Below are 10,000 nucleotides of genomic sequence, written 5' to 3'. Positions count from 1 at the left end.
ACCCTGTCTCCAACGGAACTGGGTGTTCTCAGTCAGGGCAGCGTTGGGTAAAGGGATGGAGATCCTCGTCCAGCTGGAGAGAGAGAGACACAGAGGGACATGCCATCAGTCAGACTCTTAGACAAAAAGGGTTCCGAAAGGGTTCTTTTGCAGAGGGATAGGGTTCTACCTAGAACAGTTTTGATCAGAAGAACCCTTTTTGGAAGGCAAAGGGTTCTACCTAGAACCTTTAACATCCTAAGAATTGTTTCTGGAGGAAAAGGTTCTTGATTGATTTTTTTGGAAGACAAGAAGGGTTTTACATTGAACCATATAATATTACCCAGCATGCTCTATTGAAGGGAGATTTTCCAGAATTGTTTGTTTGTTTTACTGTAATATGTGTTTTTGTTTTGTACGTACATTTATTGGTTAATACATTTTATACTACACAAAGACAAATAACAGAGAGGTTTTTTAAAACTAATCCAATCAGTTGGATCTATTGCTGAGATGGCTGCTCCAGTTCAGATGATTGAGGTTGTCTCAGTATGTAATCTTCCCATACCCTGCAAAATCATCATGAATCCAGGTCTCGTGTGATTAACTACTCCACTTGTTGGATATCTTCACTCTGGCTGGATTCTAATAGGAATTACACATCACTTTGCAAGCCAGCATTACGTGACTTGCAGGCCTAATGTGGCCCGTAAACCAGTAGTTTCCTAACACCACTGTGTCAGGGTATATAACTAGGTCCTCAAAGAAAGGTCACATTATATATGTCATGTATTATCATATGCTACGTGCCTTTTTGTGTTGTGGGTTTGTGTGTATTTCAGGAAAATGGCTTCCTGGATTCCCCTAAAGCAGCTGATTGGTCGGCCCATCACTAATCGGCGCTCTGACCCCGCCCTCTCGTCAGGGGGTACAGCTGTCTGAAATGACCGACTCCTTCTGCAGTTTGAAAAGCCGGCGTTCCTTTGTTTTGGAAAGGGCTTCTTTGTATGTGCTGTGTTGGTTGTGGGTCTGATGAATTTGTTGTAAAGGATTTTGTAGCCGCTCTTGCTGAGGTATGTGTAGGACTGTGTTTGTGATTATTGAAATGGTTCACTTTAAGTTAGTAATTATTGTGTTGTTGTTCCCAGGGGGGAAGGGGAAGGCACCTTGGGAGTGCTTAGGCAAGAGACCTGCGGGCATACATAAACTCGTTTTCCAACCACTCCACAAATGTCTTGTTTAACAAACAATAGTTTGGTTAGGATATCTACTTTACATTTTGTTTACAGATTATTTCACTTATAATTCACTGTTTCACAATTCCACTGGGTCAGAAGTTTACATACACTAAGTTGACTGTGCCTTTTAAACAGCTGGGAAAATTCCAGAAAATGATTGCATTAGAAGATTCTGATAGGCTAATATCATTTGAGTCAATTGGAGGTGTACCTGTGGCTGTATTTCAAGGCCTACCTTCAAACTCAGTGCCTCTTTCCTTGACATCATCGGAAAAACAATAGTACGCAAGTATAAACACCATGGGACCACGCAGCCGTCATTCCGCTCAGGAAGGAGATGCACTTTGTCTCCTAAAGATGAACGTACTTCGGTGCGAAAAGTGCACATCAATCCCAGAACAACAGCAAAGGACCTTGTGAAGATCCTGGAGGAAACCGGTACAAAAGTATCTATATCCTCAGTAAAACAAGTCCTATATCGACATAACCTGAAAGGCCGCTCAGCAAGGAAGAAGCCACTGCTCCAAAACCGCTATTAAAAAAAGCCAGACTACAGTTTGCAACTTCACATGGGGACTAAGATCGTAATTTTTGGAGAAATGTCCTCTGGTCTGATGAAACAAATAGAACTGTTTGGCCGTAATGACCATCGTTATGTTTGGAGGAAAAAGGGGGAGGCTTGCAAGCCGAAGACCACCATCCCAACCGTGACGCACGGGGTGGCAGCATCATGTTGTGGGGGTGCTTTGCTGCAGGAGGGACTGGTGCACTTCACAAAATAGATGACTTCATGAGGCAGGAAAAATATGTGGATATATTGAAGCAACATCTCAAAACATCAGTCAGGAAGTTAAAGCTTGGTCGCAAATTGGTCTTCCAAATGGACAATGTCCCCAAGCATACTTCCAAAGTTGTGGCAAAATGGCTTAAGGACAACAAAGTCAAGGTATTGGAGTGGCCATCACAAAGTCCTGGCCTCAATCCTATAGAAAATGTGTGGGCAGAACTGAAAAAGCATGTGCGAACATGGAGGCCTACAAACCTGACTCAGTTACACCAGCTCTGTCAGGAGGAATGGGCCAAAATTCACCCAACTTATTCTGGGAAGCTTGTGGAAGGCTACCTGACTCAGTTTGACCGAAGTTAAACAATTTACAGGCAATGCTGCCAAATACTAATTGAGAGTATGTAAACTTCTGACCCAGTGGGAATGTGATGAAAGAAATAAAAGCTGAAATAAATCATTGTCTCTACTATTATTCTGACATTTTCACATTCTTAAAATAAATTGGTGATCTTAACTGACCTAAAACAGGGAATTATTACTGTGATTGAATGTCAGGAATTGTGAAAAACTGAGATTAAATGTATTTGGCTAAGGTGTCTGTAAACATAAGTTAAACTGTACCCGTAGCATGCACTCTATGTATTTGGTTCGCCCGACATGTGGCATTAAGGTTAGGTAAGTAGTGGGTAGGTAGGAGAGGTTAGGTAAGTAGTGGGTAGGTAGGAGAGGTTAGGTGGGTAGGTAGGAGAGGGTAGGTAAGTAGTGGGTAGGTAGGTAAAGTAGTGGGTAGGTAGGAGAGGGGGCTCTAACTTTTACTTTCTTTGCTTTGGTTCCGTCCAGCCCCTTTTCCCCACAATTACCGTGTGAAGGAAATAAATTCACTGTAAACGGTAGTATTCTCTGCCTCTGTAATCCTTACCTCCACCCACAGTCCCATACCTCCACCCACAGTCCCATACCTCCACCCACAGTCCCATACCTCCACCCACAGTCGCATACTTCCACCCACAGTCGCATACCTCCACCCACAGTTGCATACCTCCACCCACAGTCCCATACCTCCACCCACAGTCCTATTCCTCCACCCACAGTCCCATACCTCCACCCACAGTCCCATACCTCCACCCACAGTCCAATACCTCCACCCACAGTCCCATACCTCCACCCACAGTCCTATTCCTCCACCCACAGTCCCATACCTCCACCCACAGTCCCATACCTCCACCCACAGTCCCATACCTCCACCCACAGTCCCATACCTCCACCTACAGTCCCATACCTCCACCTACAGTACCATACCTCCACCTACAGTACCATACCTCCACCTACAGTCCCATGCCTCCACCTACAGTCCCATGCCTCCACCCACAGTCCCATGCCTCCACCCACAGTCCCATACCTCCACCTACAGTCCCATACCTCCACCTACAGTCCCTACCTCCACCCACAGTCCCATACATCCACCCACAGTCCCTTCCCCCACCCACAGTCCCATACCTCCACCTACAGTCCCATACCTCCACCTACAGTCCCATACCTCCACCTACAGTCCCATACCTCCACCCACAGTCCCATACCTCCACCCACAGTCCCATACCTCCACCCACAGTCCCATACCTCCACCCACAGTCCCATACCTCCACCCACAGTCCCATACCTCCACCCACAGTCCTATACCTCCACCCACAGTCCTATACCTCCACCCACAGTCCTATACCTCCACCCACAGTCCTATACCTCCACCCACAGTCCTATACCTCCACCTACAGTCCTATACCTCCACCTACAGTCCTATACCTCCACCTACAGTCCTATACCTCCACCTACAGTCCTATACCTCCACCTACAGTCCTATACCTCCACCTACAGTCCTATACCTCCACCTACAGTCCTATACCTCCACCTACAGTCCTATACCTCCACCTACAGTCCCATACCTCCACCTACAGTCCTATACCTCCACCTACAGTCCTATACCTCCACCTACAGTCACATACCTCCACCTACAGTCACATACCTCCACCTACAGTCACATACCTCCACCTACAGTCACATACCTCCACCTACAGTCACATACCTCCTTACCTCCACCCAGTCACATACTTCCACCTACAGTCCTATACCTCCACCTACAGTCACATACCTCCACCTACAGTCACATACCTCCACCTACAGTCCTATACCTCCACCTACAGTCCCATACCTCTATACCTCCACCTACAGTCACATACCTCTATACCTACACTAAACACACACACACGTAAACACACACACACGTAAACACACACATACACACACAAACATCCCTACCCGCTGTAGTTATCAGAGGAGTAGACGGTGCTATGTGGTAGGTGAGGTCCAGCACACAAGTCTGGGAGACACTCTGTGTGGAGCAGGGACCAGGAACGACCGTGATTGGTGGAAAACTCCAGATTGACACTAACAAAGAGGAAGACACATTTTTATTCCACCTTACAACACGTTGTAACAAAAGGGGAAGAGCTGTCAGTATTGCAAAAAATATATTAATGTGAAATGTGTGCAATTAGCAAATAGAAGATGTATTGATTGTTTTGCATTGTGCTGGCTGTTGAGTGCAACAGTGCAGTAGGTGTATTGTACCTGTTGGCAGGCTGGTAGGATCCACAGCCCAGGTTGATGGAGAACTGGGCCACGTGGGTGTGTGTGGCAGGCAGAACGGGCAGCAGCTGCATGAAGTCTACGGCCCAGACATGACGGTTGGTACCACCGTGTGCCCGCTGCTCCAGACAGAACTGGGTGACAGGGGTCTGGAGGTCTGGAGGAAGGGCTACTGATACTACAGATGGACTCTAGGAGGAGGAGAGGAGGGAGAGGAGGAGGGGAGGAGGAGGGGGAGGAGGAGGAGGAGGAGGGGGAGGAGGAGGAGGAGGAGGAGGAGGAGAGGAGAGGAGGAGGAGGAGGGGGAGGAGGAGGAGAGGAGGAGGAGGAGGGAGGAGGAGGAGGAGGAGGAGGAGGAGGAAGGAAGAGAGGGGGAGGAGGAGGAGGAGGGGAGGAGGAGGAGGAAGGAGGAGAGGAGGGGGAGGGAGAAGACAGAGGAGAGGAGGAGGGGAAGAGGAGGAGAGAGGAGGAGGAGGGAGGGAGGAGGAGGGGAGGGGGAGGAGGAGGGGAGGAGAGGAGAGGGGGAGGAGGAGAGAGGAGGGGGAGGAAGGAAGAGGAGGGAGGAGAGGAGGGGGAAGAGGAGGAGGAGGAGAGAGGGGGGAAGGGAGGGGAGAGGAAGGAAGAGGACGGAGGAGAGGAGGGGGAGGAAGAGGAGGAGGAGGAGGAGAGGAAGAGAGAGGAGGAGGGGAGGAGGGGAGAAGGAAGAGAGGAGGGGGAGGAGAGGGAGGAGGGGAGGAGGAGGAGGGGGGGGGAGGAGAGGAGGAAGGGGAGGAGGGAGAGGAGGGGGAGGGGAAGAGAGAGGAGGAGGAGGAGGGGGGAGGAAGGGGGAGGAGGAGGAGGAGGGGAGGGAAGGAGGAGACGAAGGAGGAGGGAGAAGGAAGAGAGGAGGAGGGGGAGGGAGGAGGAGGAGAGAGGAGGAGGAAGGGGAGGAGGAGGAGAGGGAGAGGAAGGAGGGAGGAGAGGGGGGGGAGGAGGAGGAGGAGGGGGGGGGAGGGAGGGAGAAGGAGGAGGGGGAGGAGGAAGAGAGGGAGGAGGAGGGAGAGGGAGGAAGGGAGAGGAAGGAGGAGAGGGGGAGAAAGGAGGAGGAGGAGGAGGGGGGAGGAGAGGGTGAGGAGAGGTGGGGGAGAGGGTGAGGAGAGGGGGGGATAGGAGAGGGTGAGGAGAGGGGGAGGAGGAGGAGGAGGGTGAGGGGGAGAGGGGGGGAGGAAGGAGGAGGGGTGAGGAGGTGGGGGAGGAGGAGGAGGAGAATGGAGAGGAGGAGAGGAGGAGAATGGAGAGGGAGGAGAGAAGAGGAGGAGAATGGAGAGGGAGGAGAGGAGAGGAGAGGAGGGGAGAGGAGAGGAGAGATATGGGGGAAAGAAGAGGAAACACAGTAGAGGAACAGAGTTGGCTGGATAAACATATTTTATATCCTCCTAAACATCAACAGAACAGTTAGAGCTAGATCACATTATAGAGCAGGTCTGTAGAGGACAGAGCAGGTCTGTAGAGGACAGAGCAGGTATGTAGAGGACAGAGCAGGTCTGTAGAGGACAGAGCAGGTCTATAGAGTACAGAGCAGGTCTGTAGAGGACAGAGCAGGTCTATAGAGGACAGAGCAGGTCTGTAGAGAACAGAGCAGGTCTGTAGAGGACAGAGCAGGTCTGTAGAGGACAGAGCAGGTCTGTAGAGGACAGAGGAGGTCTTTAGAGGACAGAGCAGGTCTGTAGAGGACAGAGCAGGTCTGTAGAGGACAGAGCAGGTCTGTAGAGGACAGAGCATGTCTATAGAGGACAGAGCAGGTCTATAGAGGACAGAGCAGGTCTGTAGAGGACAGAGCAGGTCTGTAGAGGACAGAGCAGGTCTGTAGAGGACAGAGCAGGTCTGTATAGTGTAGAGGACAGAGCAGGTCTGTAGAGGACAGAGCAGGTCTGTATAGTGTAGAGGACAGAGCAGGTCTGTATAGTGTAGAGGACAGAGCAGGTCTGTAGAGGACAGAGCAGGTCTGTATAGTGTAGAGGACAGAGCAGGTCTGTAGAGGGACAGAGCAGGTCTGTATAGTGTAGAGGACAGAGCAGGTCTGTAGAGGACAGAGCAGGTCTGTAGAGGACAGAGCAGGTCTGTATAGTGTAGAGGACAGAGCAGGTCTGTATAGTGTAGAGGACAGAGCAGGTCTGTATAGTGTAGAGGACAGAGCAGGTCTGTATAGTGTAGAGGACAGAGCAGGTCTGTATAGTGTAGAGGACAGAGCAGGTCTGTAGAGGACAGAGCAGGTCTGTATAGTGTAGAGGACAGAGCAGGTCTGTAGAGGACAGAGCAGGTCTGTATAGTGTAGAGGACAGAGCAGGTCTGTAGAGGACAGAGCAGGTCTGTATAGTGTAGAGGACAGAGCAGGTCTGTAGAGGACAGAGCAGGTCTGTATAGTGTAGAGGACAGAGCAGGTCTGTATAGTGTAGAGGACAGAGCAGGTCTGTGTGTATGGCAGATTGTCTAACAGCACGTGGTCTCTGTGTGTGTGTGTGTGTTTTGGTCTCACCTTGTAGGAGGAGTATGGCAGATTGTCTAACAGCACGTGGTCTCTCTGTGTGTGTGTGTGTGTTTTGGTCTCACCTTGTAGGAGGAGTATGGCAGATTGTCTAACAGCACGTGGTCTCTCTGTGTGTGTGTGTGTGTTTTGGTCTCACCTTGTAGGAGGAGTATGGCAGATTGTCTAACAGCACGTGGTCTCTCTGTGTGTGTGTGTGTGTTTTTGGTCTCACCTTGTAGGAGGTGTATGGCAGGGTGTCTAACAGCACGTGGTCTCTCTGTGTGTGTGTGTGTGTTTTGGTCTCACCTTGTAGGAGGAGTATGGCAGGGTGTCTAACAGCACGTGGTCTCTCTTTGTGTGTGTGTGTTTTGGTCTCACCTTGTAGGAGGAGTATGGCAGATTGTCTAACAGCACGTGGTCTCTGTGTGTGTGTGTGTGTTTTGGTCTCACCTTGTAGGAGGAGTATGGCAGATTGTCTAACAGCACGTGGTCTCTGTGTGTGTGTGTGTGTTTTGGTCTCACCTTGTAGGAGGAGTATGGCAGATTGTCTAACAGCACGTGGTCTCTCTGTGTGTGTGTGTGTGTGTTTTGGTCTCACCTTGTAGGAGGAGTATGGCAGATTGTCTAACAGCACGTGGTCTCTCTGTGTGTGTGTGTGTGTTTTGGTCTCACCTTGTAGGAGGTGTATGGCAGGGTGTCTAACAGCACGTGGTCTCTCTGTGTGTGTGTGTGTGTTTTGGTCTCACCTTGTAGGAGGAGTATGGCAGGGTGTCTAACAGCACGTGGTCTCTCTTTGTGTGTGTGTGTGTTTTGGTCTCACCTTGTAGGAGGAGTATGGCAGGGTGTCTAACAGCACGTGGTCTCTCTGTGTGTGTGTGTGGTTTGGTCTCACCTTGTAGGAGGAGTATGGCAGGGTGTCTAACAGCACGTGGTCTCTCTGTGTGTGTGTGTGTGTTTTGGTCTCACCTTGTAGGAGGAGTATGGCAGGGTGTCTAACAGCACGTGGTCTCTCTGTGTGTGTGTGTGTGTTTTGGAACAGTTAGAACAGTTAGAGCTAGATCACATTATAGAGCAGGTCTGTAGAGGACAGAGCAGGTCTGTAGAGGACAGAGCAGGTATGTAGAGGACAGAGCAGGTCTGTAGAGGACAGAGCAGGTCTGTAGAGGACAGAGCAGGTCTATAGAGGACAGAGCAGGTCTATAGAGGACAGAGCAGGTCTATAGAGAACAGAGCAGGTCTGTAGAGGACAGAGCAGGTCTGTAGAGGACAGAGCAGGTCTGTATAGTGTAGAGGACAGAGCAGGTCTGTAGAGAACAGAGCAGGTCTGTAGAGGACAGAGCAGGTCTGTAGAGGACAGAGCAGGTCTGTAGAGGACAGAGCAGGTCTGTAGAGGACAGAGCAGGTCTGTAGAGGACAGAGCAGGTCTGTAGAGGACAGAGCAGGTCTGTATAGTGTAGAGGACAGAGCAGGTCTGTAGAGGACAGAGCAGGTCTATAGAGGACAGAGCAGGTCTATAGAGGACAGAGCAGGTCTATAGAGGACAGAGCAGGTCAGTAGAGGACAGAGCAGGTCTGTAGAGGACAGTGCAGGTCTGTATAGTGTAGAGGACAGAGCAGGTCTGTAGCGGACAGAGCAGGTCTGTAGAGGACAGAGCAGGTCTGTAGAGGACAGAGCAGGTCTGTAGAGGACAGAGCAGGTCTATAGAGGACAGAGCAGGTCTGTATAGTGTAGAGGACAGAGCAGGTCTATAGAGGACAGAGCAGGTCTGTATAGTGTAGAGGACAGAGCAGGTCTGTAGAGGACAGAGCAGGTCTGTATAGTGTAGAGGACAGAGCAGGTCTGTAGAGGACAGAGCAGGTCTGTAGAGGACAGAGCAGGTCTATAGAGGACAGAGCAGGTCTGTATAGTGTAGAGGACAGAGCAGGTCTGTAGAGGACAGAGCAGGTCTATAGAGGACAGAGCAGGTCTGTAGAGGACAGAGCAGGTCTGTGTAGTGTAGAGGACAGAGCAGGTCTATAGAGGACAGAGCAGGTCTATAGAGGACAGAGCAGGTCTATAGAGGACAGAGCAGGTCTGTAGAGGACAGAGCAGGTCTATAGAGGACAGAGCAGGTCTGTAGAGGACAGAGCAGGTCTGTGTAGTGTAGAGGACAGAGCAGGTCTATAGAGGACAGAGCAGGTCTATAGAGGACAGAGCAGGTCTGTGTGTATGGCAGGGTGTCTAACAGCACGTGGTCTCTCTGTGTGTGTGTGTGTGTTTTGGTCTCACCTTGGAGGAGTATGGCAGGGTGTCTAACAGCACGTGGTCTCTCTGTGTGTGTGTGTGTGTTTTGGTCTCACCTTGTAGGAGGAGTATGGCAGGGTGTCTAACAGCATGTGGTCTCTCTGTGTGTGTGTGTGTGTTTTGGTCTCACCTTGTAGGAGGAGTATGGCAGGGTGTCTAACAGCACGTGGTCTCTCTGTGTGTGTGTGTGTGTGTTTTGGTCTCACCTTGTAGGAGGAGTATGGCAGGGTGTCTAACAGCACGTGGTCTCTCTGTGTGTGTGTGTGTGTGTTTTGGTCTCACCTTGTAGGAGGAGTATGGCAGGGTGTCTAACAGCACGTGGTCTCTCTGTGTGTGTGTGTGTGTTTTGGTCTCACCTTGTAGGAGGAGTATGGCAGGGTGTCTAACAGCACGTGGTCTCTCTGTGTGTGTGTGTTTTGGTCTCACCTTGTAGGAGGAGTATGGCAGGGTGTCTAACAGCATGTGGTCTCTCTGTGTGTGTGTGTGTGTTTTTTGGTCTCACCTTGTAGGAGGTGTATGGCAGGGTGTCTAACAGCACGTGGTCTCTGTGTGTGTGTGTGTGTTTTG

At 50.5% G+C, this 10,000-nt stretch overlaps 1 protein-coding gene across 2 annotated transcripts in view; it reads right to left on the bottom strand.

Moving 5' to 3' along the window:
• The window catches only part of LOC124032171 (reelin-like), a 338,397-nt gene that overhangs the window by 99,124 nt on the left and 229,273 nt on the right, over nucleotides 1-10,000 (bottom strand). For both annotated transcript variants that reach the window (XM_046344341.1, XM_046344351.1), the window contains exons 14-16: nucleotides 4,627-4,835; nucleotides 4,315-4,443; nucleotides 1-73 (exon numbers count right to left, since the gene is read on the bottom strand). The exon at nucleotides 1-73 is cut by the window's left edge and continues 37 nt beyond it. In XM_046344341.1, the coding sequence (XP_046200297.1) occupies nucleotides 1-73; nucleotides 4,315-4,443; nucleotides 4,627-4,835 (411 nt within the window). The remainder of the gene's footprint in view (nucleotides 74-4,314; nucleotides 4,444-4,626; nucleotides 4,836-10,000) is intronic.

The sequence above is a fragment of the Oncorhynchus gorbuscha genome, linkage group LG01 (genome assembly GCF_021184085.1).
Source record: "Oncorhynchus gorbuscha isolate QuinsamMale2020 ecotype Even-year linkage group LG01, OgorEven_v1.0, whole genome shotgun sequence".
NCBI lineage: Eukaryota > Metazoa > Chordata > Actinopteri > Salmoniformes > Salmonidae > Oncorhynchus > Oncorhynchus gorbuscha.
The sequence above is the reverse complement of the archived record's forward strand: the minus strand, read 5'-3'. Positions and strand labels throughout refer to the sequence as shown.